The sequence below is a fragment of the Phocoena sinus genome, chromosome 16 (assembly GCF_008692025.1).
Source record: "Phocoena sinus isolate mPhoSin1 chromosome 16, mPhoSin1.pri, whole genome shotgun sequence".
Lineage (NCBI taxonomy): Eukaryota > Metazoa > Chordata > Mammalia > Artiodactyla > Phocoenidae > Phocoena > Phocoena sinus.
The window spans coordinates 27,666,579-27,689,254 of record NC_045778.1 but is presented as its reverse complement, the minus strand read 5'-3'; the positions used below and the strand labels follow the sequence as shown (position 1 = coordinate 27,689,254).

Here is a 22,676-nt window from a genome sequence, read left to right as displayed (position 1 = left end):
GAAAACTATGGTCAGGACTTCCCTGGTGGTGCAGTGGTTACAAATCCGCCTGCCAACGCAGGGGACACGGGTTCGAGCCCTGGTCCGGGAAGATCCCACATGCCGCAGATCAACTAAGCCCATGCGCCGCAACTACTGAGCCTGCGCTGTAGAGCCCACGTGCCACAACTACCAAAGCCCGCATGCCTAGAGCCTATGCTCCGCCACAACAGAAGCCACTGCAGTGAGAAGCCTGCGCACTGCAACAAAGACCCAATGCAGCCAAAAATTAATTAATTATTTATTTATTTTTAAAAAGATACTTCTGAAAACAAAAAAGAAAACTATGGTCAAAGGTCACACAGTCTCTAAATGGCCAAGTCTATATTAAAACCTAGGCCCTATAAAATGATACTTCTCGTCATTTCCTAACACAAAAAGGAGAATTTAAAACACTGAAAAATGAGGGGTCATATGCTTTTGTGGGATATCATAAGGTTCTGTCATCCAGCTGTGCTCTGTACCTCAGTTACTTTTCAATTTGGGCTTATTCATTTAAGGCATCGAGGCTTTGGCTAACAGTTAAGTGTTCAAAGAACTTGTAAAGTTTTGGGGTGTTTAAGTGGTTTCATATATCTATATAAAATGCCATTACAATCTCTCAACAATACTTCCAAATGTGTAATACCCAGTTTACAGGTACAGACCCTTCCCCAAGACAACATGGTAAGTCGCTATGGGAACTCAAGTCTGGCCTTCTAACTCCATGCACTGGTCTCCTTACCACAGCCCAGCTGTGTAACATATAGCACTATTCTTTCTTCCTGTTGGCACTATAATTCATACTGTCTCTTCATACATGTGCTTAAGCAAAGAGAAACAGAAAATAAAGAAATAAAGTGTGATTTAAAATGAAGTCAGCTTATCACCTTTCCCCTACCCACCCCCAAAAGGCAAGTGGGAGAGAATAATTTGATTGTGCAAAGGTTAACTATCTATATTTTCCTGACATTTCTGTTGTTCCCTTATTTACGGTTGAGTATTCAGACACAATATGGCTGAGACTGTCCATACTCATGGGTGAGCAAGAAGGAGAGTGTGAGAATATGAGTGTTGAGGAGAGGAAGTCCACTCCATGGCCAGTGACCACGGGACTAGTCCAAACAAGCCAAAGGAAGGAGAGAGAGGTAAGCTATAAATATGAGATGAAGAGGTAGACTGGGACAACCAAGCTTTTAGGTCTACCAGAACAGGACCCCAAAGCTGAGGGCTGAACAGAAGTGGAACAAAGGGCTGGGAGATCAAGGAGGAAGTGTGCAGCTGGGGAGGTGAATCGAGAAGAAATGTGCCAGATGCTTGGTTTGGGTTCTGGAATCCCTCTCATATTTGTTCTACGTTTGGCACGTGACTTGCTTTGGCCATGGGACAGCAACATCCATGATGCAAATAGGGCTTTAAAAGTACTTGTACATCAAGCTTTGCTCTTGGAGCATCGCTCCCACATGGAAAGGCCTGTGCTAGCCTGCTGGAGACATGTAGTCCAGCCAACAACCAGTACCAACCTCCAGATATATAAGCAAGGCCATCTCAGATCATCCAGCCGAGCCTCCAAATAACTGTGATTGCATGAGTGACCCAAGCAAGACTAGCAGAAGAACCATACAGCTGAGCCCTGCCCAAATAGCTGATGCACAGAATTGTAAACCAAAAATATTTGTTATTTTAAGCCACTAATTTTGGGGGTGGATTATTACACAGCAAAGCTAACAGACAAAGCCCTAGTCTAAGGCATTTCATGGAGTAACAATAGCAATATGGAACCTCATGACTGTTGTAGAGCCTGGAGTATTTCCATAAGTAGGGAGGAGAGTCAGTTGGCTAAAAAGGTCAAGTCAGGAGCATAGGATAAGAGAATGGCATGTAGTGTTACTGCTGCTTTTACCTGCCTTTCAACCTACAACTTCTTGGTCAAGTGCATGGGGAAAGTAAACCAATCTTCATGATCACACTGGTAGATCAGGGGAGAAAGACGTCATGCTGCATCATGAAAAAGCTAACTAGTTATCTTTTGTATCTACCGGCAATAAAGTACTTACAACAGTGTAGCGATATAACTGGCCAGATCTACAGCTTCACATTGCCTTCCGCTGCAGTCCCTTTCACACCACCATCATTGCTCCCTGAGCATTACTGCTACAGATTGGAGAAAAGGACTGAACCAAGGAAAAACAAGCAACACTGAAAACAAAACCGTTATTCAGTCCACCTTATTCCTTTAAAAATGAGAAACATTCTGCACAGCAAAGGAATCCACCAACAAAACAAAAAGGTATAACCCACTGAATGGGAGCAAATAATTGTAAATAATATTTCATAAGGGGCTAATATCTAAAATATACAAAGAATCCATACAACTCAATAGCAAAAGCAAAAAGAAAACCAATCCAATTACAAACTGGACAGAAGATCTGAATAGACATTTTTCCAAAGAGGACATACAGATGGCCAACAGGTACATGAAAAGATGCTCAACATCATTAATCATCAGAACCACCATGAGATTTCACCTCACACCTGTTAGAGTGGCTACTATCAAAAAGACAAGAAATAATGAGTGTTGGTGAGGATGTGAAGAAAAGGGAACCCTTGTGCACAGTTGGTGGGAATGTAAATTGGTGCAGCCACTACAGAAAACAGTATGACAGTTCCTCAAAAAATTAAGACTACCATATGATCCAGGATTCCACTCCTTGGTACTTATCCAAAGAAAACAGAAACACTAACTCGAAAAGATGTATGTACCCCATGCTCACTGCAGCATTATTTACAATAGCCAAGATATGGAAACAACTGAAGTGTCTATCGACGATGAATGGATAAAGAAACTGTGATACACACACACTCAATGAAATACCATTCAGCCATAAAAAACAATGAAATCTTGCCATTTGTGACAACATGGATAGACCTCAAGAGCATGACGCTAAGTGAAACAAGTCAGACAGAGAAAGACAAACACTGTACGATCTCCCTTACATGTGGAATCTAAAACAACAATAACGACATCAAGACCAAGCTCATAGATAGAGAGAAAAGACTGGTGGTTGCCAGAAGAGGGAGGGGGTGATGGGAGTAGGAGAAATGGTAAACCACTTTTTTGTTGCTATTGTTTTTAGTTTAAATAAATTGAAAAAGTTAGTTAATTAATCCTAAAGTGGATCCCTGTGCATTTTCAGTATATTCTATGCCAGGTTATGAAAATGAATCCTCTAAAGTGGGAGACAGTAATGCTTAGTAAGTTCACATGAAGCACGAATATTAGTAGAATCTAACCTAATTAGACTAACCAGGTAATCTGCCAGGCATCAATACTTACTCAGTATCTCTTCAATTGTCAGTGGTAATAGAAGAAAGCAATACTATAACCTACGTATTTCAGACACACTGGTATCCAACAAATACTTTCCAATAATTGGTTATTACATAAATCAGTGGTTGATCAAAAAAATGAAAAATCACCCACTGATTCATCTGCAGACTGGGACTGCATGAAATGACATTCTCTCACGGCTGGTATGCCTTTCTTTTAATTGTTTTGCTCAGGCTGGTGTTAAAAGGAGCTTGCATTTCTCAGTATGTACCAATTAATACTACAGAGAAGTGGCCAGGAAGTGTGCTGAGTGAGAAGAGGAATTGAGTTTGGGATTAGCATTTGTACAGTACTTGCTGTACAGTCCTTGTGACTTCATCTGTGGGCTATTAGGGAAGCCCTTCTCACTTTACCACTTTTTATATTGTCTTCTTGACAATATCCCAGGGCAGAGGCAGCTGGTTTTATAACTATGCAGAAACCTGCTTTGCTTATGTCATCACTGTACTTTGATTCCAACATGCAAAAAAGTTTTTCACATATTCCTCTTTATGAGTTATTCTGATAGGCAGGTGAAAGCTGTAACATCACACACACACAACAATGTGAAACAGGCTCTGAGAACATTACTTGACCATGGCCACACAGCTAAACATGATTAAGCTGACTCATGAACCCAAGTCCAACAACTCCAATACTCTACAGTGACATGGGACACACGATATGAGCATTGGGGTCCACAGGAGGAACCATATCATCCAAAGTCTAGTCTAATTATCCTTTTATTCTTAATTGATTTGAGAATATCATCCAGCTGATCATCCCAGACAGCTAAGGAACCCATAAGACACACTGACTGTAATAATTTTTCAAACAACAACTAGGAAACTTGGTTGACCAAAGGATAGGAGAAGAAAAAAAAAAATCCATCAACATTTCATTATGATAAAGACTGATATTTACTTGTAGGCCTTCTCCTTCTTCTAAGAAAGTGCCTATTATTAATGGACACAGATACCATATTTTACTGAATAAGGAAAATATTAACTTATGACTTACCATATAAACAGTGGCTAAAAATAATTGTGCAAATCAGTCTTAAAGCTGACATAAACATATATGTTAATCTTAACATATTTATCTGGCTTTATTTCATACTCTATGGGAAAATGCCCCCATCCCATTTCTATTTCTAACTTACCATGTGAACAAGAACAAGTGATTAAACCACACCAGGTCTGAAAGTGAAACGCTCCATCAATAAAACAAGGTGACTGGACTTCAAGTCTGAAGTAACACAGTAAAATGGAAAGAACTCTAGATCTGGCCACAGCTGAGACTGAATCCGGGGCCTAGCATCTTGTTAAATGTCTGGCTGTGGGCCTATATTTCACCTCTTTCCTCATCTAGGTAAATGGACAAACCACACCCTTCTCGAAGAGTTTGGAAAGAATGAAAAAGAATACACTTAAAGTTACCTAGCATGGTGTCTGATCCACAGGAGTGCTCAACAAAGAACAGCTGATGATGGGCTTCCCTGGTGGCGCAGTGGTTGAGAGTCTGCCTGCCGATGCAGGGGACACGGGTTCCTGCCCCGGTCCGGGAAGATCCCACATGCCGTGGAGTGTCTGGGCCCGTGAGCCATGGCCTCTGAGCCTGCGCGTCCGGAGCCTGTGCTCCGCAACAGGAGAGGCCACAACAGTGAGAGGCCCACGTACCACAAAAAAACTCCCCGCCTAAGCGAGCTGGCACTGTGCAGGCATGGAGGTCCACAACTCTAACCTGGAGGAGCTGCGTGGCTTACACTGAATAAAGGTTCTGATTCCTTTCTTAGCCTCACTACAGAATCCAGAGCAACTAGTCCCTTTGAGTCTCATCCCAGGGTGCTAGATCCTCACCCACTTAAGGAGAAACCACACAGTAGAATGGCTCTCCTCTGCCCTTCTCATCATCCTAGTACCATAAACACCCCAGAGGGCAGAGCTGGGCCAAGGCTTCCCACTTATCCTCCACCTGAGCCCCTTCCCCCTTCTCTTTGGCCAAAAGCATTCCCCAAGCCTGAGCCAAAGCCTTCCAGGAACCTCCCTGAAGGCCAAGGTTGCTTGGAGGTACTACCCCCTGCTTCCCACCAGAGGTCGCCCTCCCACACAAGCCTAAGCAAACAGAACCCGGCTTTGCCTTCTCGGCAGCAGTGACATTATTTTCTTTCTCTATTTTTATCTATTAAAAAGATTTCTTTACAGCTATAACATAGATCTCTACACTAAAATGGAGCAACAGGAAGATATAATGGTGCATTTCATTTATGAATGACCTGTAATAAATTACTCCGAAGTGTCCCGACTGCCAGGAGACACAACGCTTTGTCTGCCCACGGACTGTATTTCACCTGCTTTAATTTAGCTGACACATAAAACTCATTTGACATTTCGCAGGTATTTGTTGGGGGCGGGGGGGGGTGGCCTGCGGGAGGGGACCACTGCGAGGCCGGGAGGGGAGTGTGGGTGGCGGCAAAGCCAAGGATATTTGGTTCTTATTGAGGGTTAAGGTATGGAGCCTGGGTAACCCTGGCAACACGAGGTCATCCCCGAGCAGATTGTTGTCCAAGATGAGTTCCTCCAGGCTCCCGAACGCGCTCAGTCCTTCCAGTGACCTGCAATGACAAAGGCAACAGGAAAAATGATCCTGCACTAAATCAGGGAGGCCATTATGAGCCGAAATAAATATTTTAACCTTCCCTTTCAGGACTGGGAATAGTTTGGGCTTGGTGCCTGTCAGCAAAGTGAATGACAAGAATTAGTAGCGGGAGCCGGGGCGGGGGCGGCGGGGGAGAAGGGGCCGCTGGCACTCACCGCATCCTTCACGCATTGCCAACATGAAGGATGAGGGTCACTTAGTGAGTAGCCAGGATCCAAAACAAAGGGCTTCAGATACGGCCTGCAGGATAAATTTGTCAATGTCTTGTGCCTTCAGGCACCCAGCCTCAGCTGACCCTAACCTCCATTCCCAAGATAAATAACTCTGTCACAGTTCACCTTCATTCCCTGGACACAAATTTAAGTTGTCATCCATCATTCCTGCCCAGAAATATCATACCCCTCTTACAATAATAAATATAACTTCAAGTATCATTTCTTAGCGGTTCTCTTCTACACAGTCCTAGGAAAAAGCAAGGAAGGCTTCCTTTCTCTGCATTCACCGCCTTTGACTTTTTCTCCCCTCTGCTTTTTTGCCTTACTAATCACTTAATTTGCTTCTGCCCAGTGTCCCTGTGGCCGCCTCAAAAGGCAAGATATCTGCGGAAGCACAGAATCACTCCAGTCTGAATGGCTGTTTCTTCCTCTTTCATTTCTTTTTGTTTGTTTTTGTTTGGGGGGGGGAGGTGAGGTAAGGAAGGGGTTGCGGGAATTTCTGCCTCAAGGCTCCTGACTTGACGTTTACTGTTTTAATTTATGGAAAGTGGATTTCTCACTTCATTTCTTTGAAAAAAGTGCCGAATGCAGCAATGGAGATGTCGGGGCAGTAAAGAAAGGCATCGGAAAGAATTAAGTACCCGGCTCAGAGAGAAAAAAAGCATCCGGGGAAAACAGCCCTGTTAATAGACGTAGCTGAAAGTTAACTCTTAAGGTTAGGGGCACAGGGCTGCTGGGGGTGCAGGCAGCGAGGGGCGGCTGTGCGCATGTGCCTGCCGGGCGCATGCAGATGGTAATTACAGAAAGCTGCCCAGTGGAGGGGCTCACACGGCCACATGCTCCCAGCTCGTTCACCTGCCAGACCCAAGAGCTGTGCTGAGCTTGCACAGGCTGACAGCTGAGCTACGACGTTGACCAGAGGGTGGACTCACACAGGGTTGCCTGGCTGTTCTATAAAATGCAACGAATCGGGGAGACATTGTCTAAGCTATTTATGCATTTACTGATGGCCCTTCCATCACAGACGCTCCTGCTTGCGTGTGCAATGCCGGTACATGTGATGTGACTGTTCAGTGCCTGTATGTGTGGCGTGAGTGTGAACTTGAGCACCAGACCTTTCTGAATACATCCATCTCTCCCTTGTGGGACCTGTGTCAATAGGACTCCAAAATCAAGAGGCGGTGAAAGATGCCTGGTGAAGAAGCAGTATCAACCCCCAGACTCCACTGGGCCCAGAGCTCCACCAGCAGCCCCACTCCTGCCCCAAACCTCCAGGTGGTCCCAGCCACGGCCCAGCACCCAGACCACGTCTAATCCCGTAACTGACACTACTTGCGCCGTCGCAGGGGGGCAATACCGCATACACTTGGGGTCAAGGGTCAACAGGGTCACCAAGTTCCATTTCCTCCTCCTCCTCTCTCTCCTTCCTCAGGTTTCAGGAAGGCAAAACAGAATTTATACACGTACAGTCAGGAAGGCCTGGGGCTTTACTTCTGTGCCATCATTTACTTGCAGCCTGAATTTGGGCATCTCAACAACCCCCTCGAGTTCCCTTCTTTTGTGCTGACCCAGCTCACAGGATCTTGCAGGGAATACGTGGGAGAGGACTAACAACCTATTAGCAAATACTGGTTCTTTCTTCTCCTTCCTCATTGATTTTTCTGGAAGCCCTGACCTTTGGTCAGGGGTGTGGGGGGTGGTTCAGGATGCAGGGGGTGGGCAGAGGAGGAGATGTGCAAAGGTGTGTAGTAAGTGTGGCTTCTGCACGGAAACTTCAAGCTTTCTTGAAGTCCCTTCCTCCTTGGAGGTTACTGAGTGCTGATCCCAAAGTGTCAGGACTATAGACCCGTTTACCTCAAGGGGAGTCGTGGCCACCTCCCCATCAGGGCACCTAATGGATGGCTAATCAGTCCTTTGTGCACGAACATCCTCTGGGCTCTGGTCAAAGGTGGCATCCAAATACACGTTGTCCCGGAGTTATGTTATCCAAATATAATACTTTTATCATGAGAGTCAGCAAAGGGTTGGCAACTGGCAAGCAGAAGAAAGCTCCCTTCTAAGAGTGCTTCAGGGGAGGCATAAGACAAAATGACACCACATGGTGAGGACAAAACCGGGAACACTAGAAGGAGTGCCCCCAGAGATGCCTTTTCCTCCAGGGTGGGCTCTGGGGCAGAGCTCAAAACAGGAGGGAGACTTCAGAGAGCACTTGGGAAGCTCAGGCTCAAATCCCCTGTCACCTGTCTGGTTCGAGATCCTTTTTGCCATGTCATATTGTTAGCTGCTCAGTTAAAAGGCAGTTTACGGGGGGTGGGGGATTGCTAATTAATAAATCCCTGTCTTCATGTCATCACTGGGGTGTGCACTTGGTGATTTAATCAGCTAAATTCAGAGCTGAGGGATTGGAGGGACAGGAGGCAGAAAGCGTAATGAAGGATAAAACTGGAGGGGACAGGAGTTCTGGAGCTTGGCTGGCATGTGGAAGGCAATAAACAGATGCTTGGAAGGTGCTTTTAGTTTTTACTTTTAAAATAAGTTTATTTTTGTGTTACTGTTATTGTTGTTGTTGCTGCTTTCCTGGAAGGAGACAGGGAAAGAAATTATGTGGGTCAATCTTTGAGCTCATACCCCTATATACAAGATGCCTGCAAAGAGATGTGTGCTATTAAATGACAAGGCAAAAAAGGGTTTAAGGGTCCACACAGATCTATGCCGTTCAAGGGACAGCTATGGTAGCTACAAGAAAAAGATGGCAGGACTGGAATTTCTCCCCTATAACCTTGTGTGCGGACAGCAAAATGCACCCCAGACCCAAGAGCCCTGGTGGAAGAGGTGAGTGTCACTCCACGGTCACCCACCAGCTTGGTTGGCTGTGGCTACAAACGCCTGAGGGGTGGGCTGGGAAGACCAGGCAGGCCTGAGTGCCACGGACAGGGTCTGGACAGGGAGGGCAAGGCACAGCCAGCTGGAGAGAGGTCTTCCCGGCCCAGCAAGGAGATGTCAAGGGCAGGCAGGGAGACCCGGTGTGCGGTCCGATCTGTGCCAGGTGGTTTGCTCCGGAAACCTAATCAGCACCTCCAAAGTGCACTGCAGGCTGCCGGCCTCCACTCCACCAGCGGGAAAGCTGCCCATTATGTCACCCACAGGTACCATCTTGGTTACCTCGCTCGCAGGGCTCCGGCTGGGCTCCCCTAGGAGCCGCTGCGGCTGCTGGGAGAGTCCCAGTGCCTTTTCCAAAGTCACATCAAAATGACAAAACATCACAATGCATTCAGCTCCAGAGGATTCAAACAGAGAGAACTTTTAAGTTTCCACTGTAATTAACCCTATCCTCGTTAAGATAATTATGATCAAGCTTCCTGTCAGAGTTAATATCCCAGCATCATTGCCCGTGGCTCCCACTCTGCCTTCATTAGCTTAAAAAAACAGTGGCACTAAACAGGCCCCTCACCCTCTCCAAGTCAGGCCAGTGCTGTGAGCCTCACAGAGGGAGGGACCTCAGGCAGGGCAGCAGGGCCTCCTGGAACCCCAATCCCTTCTGCTCCTGGGTGGGCGCACACTCAGTGGCCTCCATCCTTTCCCCAAAAGTCATCAGAACAGGGAAGGAGAAGGGCCCGGACCAGAGCAGGGCTGGGAGGTTTGGGCAGAAGAGGTATTCAAATGTAGCTCCCCCTTTTTCAGCAAAAAACCAGCCAGGAAAACCGTCAGAAGACACATCCAGAATTCCCGGTTCAAGAACTTGCCCATCTCTTTCCTGGGGTACAGGCCATGGTCAGAACTAGACCTCTCTGCCCTCAGCTCCCAGCCTGTTCGGGGATGATAATTCTGCCTGACACGAGATGCGCAGGGAACGGGGAGACAGTTAACCACAGACCCTGAGAAAGAAAAGTATCCCTTTGTGGAACCAGAGTTGCCTCAAATCCAGAACCAATTAAGAAAAGAAGATTTCTACTAAGGTCTTTATCTACTCCCTCTGTGATATCTACCTAAATATCCATATACATATTTTTAACTGAGACAATGGAGAGGCCGTGGAAATCCTAGAGGACCTAACCCATATATCTGATGTCTGCCACACTGGCTACTTTTGCAGACCTGCTCAGGCCAGGCACTGCCTACTCTGTAACGGTCTTTCTGCATGACTCCTGTCTGCCCAGCTCCCAAAAGAAAGGGATCTCAGTGCAACCTCCAAAATACCTAGAAAGTTGTCAAAAGCACAGTAAGGGCTCAATGCCTTTTAGCCAACTGACTACTGATCAGCCAGGAGCCTGTGCGTTGCAGAGAAAAATGCTGCCGATAGCATGGCAAGGGCAGGACAAAGAGCAGGCCTCAGGTTGACCGGCCAAGGGCTAGCAGGGCAATCTCTCGATCTGCATTCTTTCAGAGGCCAGAGTGCCTCCCTCTCTTTACCCCAAGGCCAAGTGACTGAGAATAGGCAGAAGTGACATTCGGCAAGTCTGCGCCTGTATACCAGTATTGGTTACTAAACTATTGCAGTAATTCCTTACCAATTGGTAAAAAATTGCAGCTCTCAATACCCTGGGTGCCCCACCCTGTTACCCTGGCCACTCCCCAGAGCTCCCAGACCTTTCCACAGTTCAGCAACTAAGTGGTTAATGTCCCTCTCACCCTCATCACACAGGGCCTTCAAGGACCCTGCTTCAGCAAAGATCTTTCTGACTGGTCAGTGCAACTGTTAAGTAATTTAAACATCGCACTTGAGAGCAGAAATAGCAACTTGTACACTTTACTCCTCCCCACCATGCCAAGTACAATGTCTGGCACACAGCAGGTTCTTGGTGAATGTCTACGCACAGACTTACAACAGAGGCCATGACCAAAACTACAAGGACAGGACAGACAGCACAGAGCTACACGCGAGGAATAAAGGAAGAACTATGAGAATAGGAAAATTGTGGTATGACTGCTCCCGTCCCAGAAAATGGCCCAGTGGCACAGACATTTTTAGAAAGGCTGTTCATCTAACCCATGAGCAGAATCCTTTCTTTCTGCCATAAAACATTTTTATACCCTATTTAAATGAATATATATAACTATAGATAGTACATAATATATAGTATATTACTATAGATAGTATATACTATAGTATGTCACTGTACATAGTGTTATATGTACAGTTGGCACTATGTATTTTCTACATATTTTTCTGTCATTCAGGTCACATAACCAGGGGTATATGTACAAATAATAATATAAATCAACTGTCTATATGGTAAGTATATCAATAGAGGATGAATGTGTCTTTAAAAATTAGGAGAATGTGGAAAAGGCTCTAGGCTATGTAAGACAGTGTATAGTGACGCCATGTGACAGTATATCACATGGAATTTGTCAAAGTCACTTTCAAAGCCCTATTGAGCCCACTGTCAGGATGGATGATCCCTGATCTTCTGAGAATAAAATTCAAAAACGGTATAAGAGATCTGAACCCAAGACCAGTCAAAAATCTAAGGTAGTTAGGTGTTTGTTAACTCTACGTGGGATCAAGTCCAAAGCCATCATGCACCATACTTAATAACAGTACAACAAAAAAAGAAACTGTTAAATATGATCCCTCAAGAATTATGGAGAATGAGCAAGGAGCTGGGAGTCCAGAAATGAGTGCCTGCATTTCCAGTTATTTGAAAAGGAAGGTAAAATTCTATAAACTTTAGATTGATAAGTTCATAAACTTACCTACATGGAATTCTAGTCAGACTGTAGCTCTGAAGAGCCATTATTTTCTTGTCCTATATTATAGGACAATATAAATCATGTATGTGATCATGTAACCCTTTTCACTTTTGCTGCCAGGAAGCTCAGAACTAAATTATGACCCAACTGTAAAAAGGCAGTACCCCATGGTCTCTATGTCTGCTTTCTAACTTCACTGTCAAGGCTTATAGATATTTTATAGACTATCTATATATTGTTATTTGTTTTACTAATTCAATACAATTTAATATAGCATAGCTTCTCAAACAGGCAGTTTCTGTGCATTAAGGACAAGTTCTGTGAGGGATGGCTGACTAGGAATAAAGATGTATACTGTATCTCCATTTCAGAATGTCTCTGAAAAGAATACTACTAATTCTAATGATATCCTTGTGGCAGAAAAGCAAAAAGTGGACTAGAAAATGACCACTTTAGCTAGAGTCATGACCGGTTTGAAAATATACCTGAAGAACACTAATTAATGGCTCAGCTTGCTCTGGGGGAAGGTTCTGGGGACTTCGGTCCTGATGTTTTGCCAATGACTTGGTTAAGGACAGGTTTATCACATTTATGGAGGCCAGCACCTAGAAAGATATTTAAAAGGATGCAGTAGGAACCAAAATGATCCTGCTAGAATCAAGCCATTGTTTCAGCCTAACAAGATGACATTTTTCAACATCTAATGTAAAGACTACCCCAAAATACCCATTTAACTAAAACATTCAAAGGCAAATGAAAACTGGGGAAAACGTTTACAATCTCTCTGATAGTGTAAGGTTTAACATCCTTAATATGAAAAGAGTGTTTGAAAATCATTAAGGAAAAGCTGAAAGCCCCAGGATAAAAATGATCAAAAGACATGGAGAGAAAATACACAAGGAATGCAAATGGTCAGTAATGAAAATGTGGGGTGAAATTTCAGCTTCATTGGGAATCCAAAATATTCAAATTAGACGAGATATTTTCACCTTACTAGCAAATGCACTGCTTTCTTAACGCAACATAGTCTTGTCAAAAGGTCAAGGTAACACTAACGGCAGAGTGAAACTGTTATAACCTTTCTGGATGTCAATTTACACTAAAGCCTTAAAAATTATCACCTATTCATCCAGTAATTCCAAGAATTTATTCAGCAAATATTAAAGAAGTCTATATGGTTTAAATATGTTCACTACAGCATTATTTATAAAAACACTGTAAACAAGCCTAAATGCCCAATGATAGAGGAACTATTAAATAAAGCTCAAAATATCTGTATGATGAAACACCATGCAGCAACTTTTTCTTAATTAATTAATTTATTTATTTTTGGCTGTGTTGGGTCTTTGTTGTTGTGCGCGGGCTTTCTCTAGCTGCAGCGAGCAGGGGCTACTCTTTGTTGTGGTGCGTGGGTTTCTCATTGAGGTGGCTTCTCTCCTTGTGGGGCGTGGGCTCTAGGTGCACGGGCTTCAGTGGTTTTGGTACGTGGGAAGTTGTAGCTTGCAGTCTCTAGAGCGCAGCCTCAGTAGTTGTGGCGCACAGGCTTAGGTGCTCCGCGGCATGTGGGATTTTCCTGGACCAAGGCTCAAACCCGTGTCCCCTGCACTGGCAGGCAGATTCTTAACCATTGCGCCACCAGAGAAGCCCCCATGCAGCAATTTAAAATATTAAAGGCAGATATCTATGGATCCAGTAAAACTGTCACATTATCTATTTAAGCACTTAAATTAAGTTATAATACAGGTAATACACAAAGATCTCATGCATGGAAATTAAAAGGCATCCATGTGCTCGCCTCCACTCTCTACACAAATTTTCATCTGTACTATGTCTTCCATGTTGATGATTAAGAGTCATTAGTCTTTTTTTAAAATAAATTTATTTTATTTATTTATTTTCGGCTGTGTTGGGTCTTTGTTGCTATACATGGGCTTTCTCTAGCTGTGGCGAGTGGGGGCTACTCTTCGTTGTGGTGCGCAGGCTTCTCATTGTGGTGGCTTCTCTTGTTGAGGAACACGCACTCTAGGTGTGCAGGCTTCAGTAGTTTTGGCGCAAGGGCTTAGCTGCTCCATGGCATGTGGGATCTTCTTGGACCAGGGATCGAACCCGTGTCCCCTGCATTGGAGGTGGATTCTTAACCACTTCGCTACCAGGGAAGTCCCAGGAGTCATTAGTCTTTGTTAGTTGTTTCTAGTTTACAAACTGCTGTTAATACACAATCTTGTACATTGGGACTTTAATGACAATCCTGTACACACAAATACACATTGATGCATACATACATATCCACATATCTAGCTGTAGATGCATGGATGGATGGATGGATAGATAGACAGATCCCAGATATACATCACTAACCCTTAAGTAATGAGTTTATAGGATTTTTTCCTTCTCTTTTACAGTTTTCACTAGTTATTAGATTTTTCTATCATGAGTAAGTATCTTATAATCAGGAGAAACTCCAGTAAATATTACTTTTAAATAAAACAAAACAATTTCCCAAACAGAAGATGGAGGAGGCTTAGCTAAAGAGGAGTGTGTATAAAGGGGGTTTAGTTAGCATGAATCTCCAGAGTGGGGCTGCCACCACAGAAGCTAATCTGATCCTAATCCACCCTACTGGCCCCTCAGTAACTCTACTGGGAGCTTTGTTTCAATTCTTGGTGCCAGACTCCAAGGAGCATCAGCATTCAGAAACACTGTGTGACCAGAACCACCAGCTGGTTTGGAAGGGTGTGAGGAACGGTGACTGAGACCGTCAAGATTACCTAACCAGGAAGAGAGGAGGCTTAGCTGTTTCAAAGTAGTGAATCTATGGCCTGCCAGAAGGCAGAGTCAAAAACAAATTTTGTGATTTGAGAAAATGATGTAATTTGGGAGGAGAGGTCTTGAATCAATTTTTTACAAACTTCTAAAAATAGAGAGCTGTTTTTGCCAAAGGACTGAGCTACCTTATGAGTCATTATATGAATTTGATCAGAGACTGGGAATCATAAAGGATGTTCACAGGGAATTTCTGCATACAGAAGATGAGATTCGGGCTTCCCTGGTGGCGCAGTGGCTGAGAGTCCGCCTGCCGATGCAGGGGACGTGGGTTTGTGCCCCGGTCCGAGAAGATCTCACATGCCGCGGAGCGGCTGGGCCCGTGAGCCATGGCCGCGGAGCCTGCGCGTCTGGAGCCTGTGCTCCACAACGGGAGAGGCCACAGCGGTGAAAGGCCCGCGTACCACAAAAAAAAAAAAAAGATGAGATTCAGTGACCACTAAGATTCTATCCAGATTCTGTGCTTCTCTGACTGGAGCTCCTTCTGCTATAACCACAGTTCACAAGGACTACCAAGAGCCACTTCTTCCCTGCCAGAAGGGTCCCTACTGACCCAGCCTGGTGGAAAGAGGGCAGCAGATAGCTCTAGCTCTGTCATTCCCCCTCACACTCAACTCTGTACCTTATTCTGATCTTCTAGCTGGGATTGCGCAAGGTCTCTTTAATGCTTCCCTAACTAGGAGCACATCCCCATAATTAAAGAGGCACATGTCAACACACTTACAGCCTCTTACAGCCAATAAACCAGATGTCAGAGCCACAGCATTGTCTGCATGCATCACAGTCTTCTTCCTAGACACACAGACTTGGAGTCCTAGGGGGATTTTAGGGTGTTCCATTCTCCACTTCACAGAAGGTGACCAATGCTCAGAGAGGTAAAGTGGCTTGACTGAAACCATACCTAGTAACCAAGACGTGTCTAGAACTATTGGACACACAGAGCAGTGCTCCCTCAACTAAACCATGATAAACTACCTCTAAATAATTTCTAGTGGAGGTCTGGAAGTAGAAATTCACCACTGCCACATTCCTTACCAAAACACAGTATATCTCTTTGTAATTCATTCATTATAGGTCCTCAATTGTAATGATCAACCTAGATGGTCTTCATATTCTTTTTCCTTTCGATCTCTACTCCCGTCCTAGCCCTCCTAGAACAATCCCCTGAAGAACGAGTTCTTATAGTTTTTCTAATGTGGTTCTCACGAGGTTAAGTATTCATTAGGTAGGGCTGGGTTGAAATTTACCAGCTAACGGTCCCCTTGGCATGTACCTCCATAGCTTATTCATTCATTTACAAAAATGTAGTGAGCGCCAACTCGGTGCCTAGCATTCTGCTAAACTCTGGGGCTGCAGAGATGGCTGAGGCATAGTCCCCTACTGTTAAGTAGTAGATACAGACAAGAAAGCAGGTGCCATAGAATGCAGGGTAGTGGGTTAGACTGGGATGATAAGCACTACTCTGGGTGGGCAGGGTTGGCTCAGGGAGAACATCAAAGAGGAGATGGGCTTGAGCAGACAAGTCTCAGTCCAGTTGAATTCTCATCTTTTGAGCCTCTACTTGCACTTTATGCCAAAGGTGGTGGTGAAAGAACATGAGAAGAAGAGAGAATTTGATTCTGGCACTCCAGTAATGGGACAGTCCAAAAAGCTTACTGAGAACCAGAAAGCCTGTCTGTGGCATCCACTTCCAGTATGTCAGGTTCTCAATGAGCACCCCCATCTGGGGATACGAAAGATGCACAGTTCATGGCACCTGCTCCCAGTGGGTTTATCATGTATGGGAAGAGAGAAAGAAGTTAAACTTGAAAGGAGCAGAAATCATATAGGACAGCATATATTAAGCAGTATGGGCAAGATGGGCTCCTGATGTTGAGAGAAAAGTAATGAGGGCTTTAGTGGTCACCTTTTAGGCCCATCCTCCTATGTTTGTCCTGAAGTTATTACAGCAAGTGAGTCCCTAAGGACAGAGGTGAGGAACCAGGTACCCTTCCCCTATGAACATGTCAGATGCCCCCACGTCTTGTTCCCATCACTCTGCCCATCTGGCTGTCCTCCTCTCCTCTCAGCCCATCTTTCCTACATTTCTCCCACCCTGGTGACAGGGCTTGGTTCTGGGCTTTGACTACGTCTCTAAAATTATTTTGATTCACGGCTTGAGATTTTACAAAACCACACATGCACGCATGGAGCCTGTGGCCTCGGGTTCTTGTTTGTTTTTAAGAGTCTAAAGAGTGAGTTTGTTTGGCGGGTTCTATAAATGGAGGTTTTCTTTACTGGGGAGATGTAAGGGCGCGGACATGGTGTGCTGCAGCCGCGGTATGTGTGCACGTCGCCATGGGATGGAATCCAGCGCCCGGTAGGGGAGGCTCCCATGGCCATTGGGCAAACATATGTTGGGCCAAGAACACAGCTCTTCAACCTCATGAACTGTGTGCTTGAAAGATAACAGTGTCTCTTCCATATGCGGCTTTCACCACCCTCCACAAAGGGAATTTCTAATTCAACAGATGGTGTCTACTCATTGCAAACCAACCAGAAAAGGAGACATTTACATGGCTGGGCCTCCAGGCCCTAGAGACCCAGAGGGGCCCTCATCAAATACTTGCCCAAAGACCAGCTCCCCATGGGCAGGGCCCTCTGGAATGGAATCGGGCCAAGAAAACCAGCAAAAACGTGCCAAGTGCTGATTCTGTGAGGTCCCAGTTGGCTGAAAAAGGTGAAAACATGTTTTCTGTCCCAGACTACAGGATAGCTTTATATCTCCTTCAGGAAAGAAAGCCCTGGGAGATATGGTAACCTCCAAAAGTCGCTTGCTACTGGAGCCATTTTCCTTCTTCCAAAGCAGCCCTTACTCTGTGATTTGCAAAACCTTTCAAAGAACAACTGTGTCAGGTTTGGGCTCCATTTCATATAATGGCACATTCTGGGCCCTGAGAACCAACACCTAACAGAAGTGACAGTGCTAGGGACAAGGAAGAGAGAGACAATGCCTGTAGATGTACAGCGATGAACAAGGGACTCTCCCGGGACGAAACGAAGGTTCTTTCTTCCTTGTCTGCCTCTCTGGTTATCTGACTGCTGCCCTTGGGGGCAGAATGTGCTGGTGGTGGTTTTCCAAGGCCCGTGGTGTCCTGATCTTGTCAACTCAGTGAAGCCAAACACAAAACATAATAAGAAGACACACAAAGTAAGACCGCTATATTAGAGGACAGGAGCTCTGTTTTCCTAGATGTGCTGTAAGACTCTGGAAATATAACACCCCTCAGGTTTAATTTTCGAATCCATCACAGGGGCACGAAAATCCCTGACCTGTATAGTTTGCATATACTGGAATGGGGAAGACATGGGATAAAGTATGTATAAACAAACCTAGATAAATATAAGGATTGCTGATATGTGAATGGCTGTTTTGCAAACAATAATGTGTGTATTTTCTATAGAGGTAATTAGTTACCAAAGAAAAGGAAGCAAGTAGCCAAGGCTTTCCAAGAGATACTAACACTTATTCAGAATCATCTGGTAACTGAGCAGCTTGGGAGAACCTCTGTCTGAAGAATGACCAGGGACCCTGATCCTCGTCCTGCCTTGGTGACTACTTTCCTGCCATGCTGCAGTCATATCCTTGCCCCATAATTTTCTGTAAACTGGGGAGGTTGGATTCAGTTATTTCAGACATCTCTTCCCTTTGTAACATTCTATGCTCTAAAGTAGGTTGCAGGAGAAAAACCCCCAAGCTAAACCAAAGTTTTATTATGTCCTTAATTATGCCACCATTCATTAAAAAGTTCAGCATGAATGTGGCAGGCCATCTCCAACCTTCCCACGTCCAGAAAAGGGGTTTGAAGGGCAGGGGTGCAGGGAGAGTTTCAAGTCTCAAGTATGAAATCTGATTAACAAGGACTATCTGGGGAGGGAAAAGTTGGGGGAGAAAAAAATACCACCCCTCCACCCCTGCATTTTTTCATCTTTCAAGGCATCCTAGACTAGAGAGTGACAGGCAAAGTGACACAGTGCTCAGAGGGCAAAAGATAAATGTTTGATGGATTGGCCATTGGTAGGGAAGTGATGGGCTTTGTATGCGCATAATGGCTGAGCTGCCTTTCCATGTCGATCGCCTGCCAAGATAAGAAGCCATAATGAATGGACCTTGAGATGCCCTGGACAGGAGTGGTTTTCATTTGACTTGTTTTAATAAAATTAATTTTAAACAGAAGAACAACAACAAAATGGCAGAAGAAAGAGGAGAGCAATTTGGAGAGACCAGAAAGGCTGAGAATTACAAACATCCAGAGTGGACGCCAACCATCGGCTTTTGCATTCACTGTGCTCATCAAGTCAGCAGAGGGAAAAAATCTGATTTCCTTACATCTATATGTCATCAAAAGGCTGTCCGTGTCCAGTACTGTGGAGAGACACTGAGATATGGAAATTAAATGGCCTGGCTGAATAGAACAGTACCCTGATATGCACAGAATGGATCATTCATTCATTCCTCCATCGGCAAATATTAACTGAGCATCCCCTACCTAGGGTGAATGAAACAGGTCTACTCTCACCTGCATTGGAGCCTGGCGGGCTTGGCTTTTCTAGCAAAGTGAGGAATACTCTCCTGGTCCAAGGACTCTTACTATGCTAGGTGTCTCTGCCAGGCAGTCATGACTCTACATCCTTGAACATGTCCCACCCCCAGCTAATTTCTCATTTCCATATTTATCTTCTGATTTTAGTCTTCTGGTCCTATGTTTGTGCTTGGCTTCACTGAGTTTCCCAGATCACCTCCATCAGAATAACACAATGCTTGTGAAAACCCCACAATGGTGTTCTGCCGCCAAGAGCAGCAGTCATATAACCAGGATGGCAGACTTCAGCCCAAGTACCCTCTAGATATGCCCATGAGTATATTACTTTGTGGACTTTGGTTTTTTCCATATGCAAAATGTGGGACTGGAGCAGATGATTTGCTCCATCTTTTGACTAACATTATTTGAGGCCTTGAAAGATCAAACATTCTGACAGGCCTGGGAGTACACACCTGGTTAAGATATTATCATGTCCTCAAGGGGCCCAAGATCTCGTGAAACAAGGGCAAAAACACTTGGCCATAATACAATGAGGTTTAAGTGCTCCTACTGCCTCCAGGTGACCTTAAAAGACCTCTAAGATCCCTTCTAAGACCCAAGTGTCCTAAGATTAGTGTCCTAACCTCCATTTTTCTTTGATTTTTAAGACAAAGTACAGAATTACAAAGAAGCTTGGTTATCCAAGCATTCTAACAGTCACCTCCATGATACCATGCATTTTCCCCATGTTAGAAGAATCCTATGCAAAATGCAATGTGCTAGTGGGAAGCAGCCGCATAGCACAGGGAGATCAGCTCTGTGCTTTGTGACCACCTGCAGGGGTGGGATAGGGAGGGTGGGAGGGAGGGAGACGCAAGACAGAAGAGATACGGGAACATATGTATATGTATAACTGATTCACTTTGTTATAAAGCAGAAACTAACACACCATTGTAAAGCAATTATACTCCAATAAAGATGTAAAAAAAAAATGCAATGTGAAAAATAAGTCTCCCCTTCGTATGGTGACAGATGGTAACTAGGCTTATCATGGTGATCATTTTGTAACGTACAGAAGTATTGAATCACTATGTTGTATACCAGGAACTAACATAGTGTTGTAGGTCAATTATACTTCAAAAACAAACAAGCAAGCAAGCAAACTCATAGAAAAAGATTTGTGGTTACCAGAGGGTGGGGGAGAAAGAATTGGTGAAGGTGGTGAAAAGGTACAAACTTCCAGTTATAAGATAAATAAGTACTAGAGATGTCATGTACAACATGATAAAGATAATTAACGCTGCTGTATGTTATAGATGAAAGTCGTTGAGAGTAAATCCTAAGAGTTCTCATCACAAGGAAAAGCAGTTTTTTTCTATTTCTTTAATTTTGTATCTTTATGAGATGATAGATGTTCACTCAACGTACTGTGATAATCACTTCATGATTTGGTAAGTCACATCATCACGCTGTACACCCTAAATTTATACAGTGCTGGATGTCTACTATATCAATAAAACTGGAAGAAAAAACTGAAGTAAAATAAAACTTTAAAAAAAAAAAAAAGAAAGAAAGAAAAAAAAAATCTTCCCCTCCTTCCTGCCTCTGAGGGTATCCTTTTTTCCACAACTACAAAAGCAAAGTTACTCATTACTAAACAGCTCAGCAAGGCTTGCACTGTTGGAGAATATAAAGTTTTATGAGCAGGTCTCTCCTTCGCTCTCTGGGTGTAAGTGAGAAAGTGAGTGAGACAGAAAGCCAGAGAGGTCTGGCTCAGGAGTCCAGGTTGAATTATAGACTGCCGCTCAAGATTCACAGCTCTTCGTGGTAGGAGGTTAATATTCTCACATGTCATTAGGTCTGCTGGCTCTCCTGATGGTTCATTGAAGCAGGCAGCAAATTATTTCCTCATGCTGCAGAGGACAGCCCACTTCAAAGCAAGGGAACTCAGGTTGGGGCAGGCCTCTGGGTGGATTCATGACTTGGGATCACCAGGGGTTGTCTATAGGTAAGAATGGGCCCAAAGCCTCTGACAAAGCTAACTTTTTGATCTGTCTTGACCCGACTTTCAAGTCAGACATCCAGATTTTATTCCTATCACCTTCTAAGGACCTGCCAAGACCTGCGGGAAGACTGGGTAACCTGTCTGGTCATTTTATTGTCACTTGAAATGCCTCCACCTATTCTCTGCTGTTGTACCTCTCACCCACAGTTCAAGGTGGAGCTTAAACACCTCCTCCTGGGAGGAGACTTCTCAGGCTGAGCCAAAGCCGGCTGGCCATGCCTGGACTCAACTCCCAAAGGGCTTCTGCACTGCACACTCCTTCCACCAGTGGGCCACAGACTTGGTCTGTTCTCCTATCATCCTAGGTGTCTTACTCTTGTCTCCTTGACAATCAAATAAAGCTTACGGGACTGCAGGCCCAATGGGTTCTATCTCTTTGCATCTCTCCTAGTGGCAGCTAAGTAGGAAGGAAGGGAAAACCTACGTACCTGCCCTGGGTACAGGTCTAAATCCTGACCCTGTCTCCTTTCCGGAAGACAGGGCCAAGAGAGCCCCAGAAATGTTTACAATACAGGCTCATTCAGCTGTTTCCTTACAGGTAGCTTGGAAAATACCACTTCTAAAGACAAAATTAGGAAGAAGTGTGAAAGGCATAAGACACTCAGAAGAAGTCAGGGGAAAATCGAGGCTATCTTTGCACAGGCTCTGAATTTCTAAATAAGTATGTTTCGTGCACACACCCACCACAGGCTGTATTCTGTTTTCTCAGGTGGAGGTTTTCTCAACAGCAGGAAGGGTGTCCTTGGAGGGCAGCCATTATGAGGAGGCCTGCACACTAGGGCAGCCCTCTCCTTCAGTGCCATCTGGGAGGGTGCCCCCACCTGGGGAAGGGCTGGAGGGGAATTCCCAGGGGACCCTGGAGGACACACTCCTGACAGGCCATGTCCAGGCACCACCCCAGGGCCCCCTGAGCGGCCAGCTCAGTATAGGGGGCCTGGAAGGAGTTCCTGTCTGGTGGTTGTAGGGGACTCTGACTGGCCTCCCAAATGTCTTTCCCCTTAGAGTAAAGGGACTGCACTGGGGAGGGGGGCTCGGCAATACTAGCATTAGGCAACCCCCTTGTCCTCCACTTCAAACCTGGACGTGCAAAGGAAAACTGGGGAGAGCTCTTGGTAGACGAGAAAAAGCACTGGGGAAACGTAAGGGGTGATCACCCCGGCCCCAGTCCTGTCTTCTCTCCCTGCCGCACTCACCTGGAAACTTTCTCTTCTGCTTCCTGCTCCTCTTGCTATCTATTCTCCTATGTGCCCCACTTCCTTTCCACAAAAATA

General features: G+C 44.9%; 1 protein-coding gene across 4 annotated transcripts in view; it reads right to left on the bottom strand.

Moving 5' to 3' along the window:
- LRMDA (leucine rich melanocyte differentiation associated) overlaps nucleotides 1-22,676 on the bottom strand; it is a 1,257,159-nt gene that overhangs the window by 500,346 nt on the left and 734,137 nt on the right. For all 4 annotated transcript variants that reach the window (XM_032608114.1, XM_032608115.1, XM_032608117.1 and 1 more), the window contains one exon: nucleotides 5,876-6,002. In XM_032608114.1, the coding sequence (XP_032464005.1) occupies nucleotides 5,876-6,002 (127 nt within the window). The remainder of the gene's footprint in view (nucleotides 1-5,875; nucleotides 6,003-22,676) is intronic.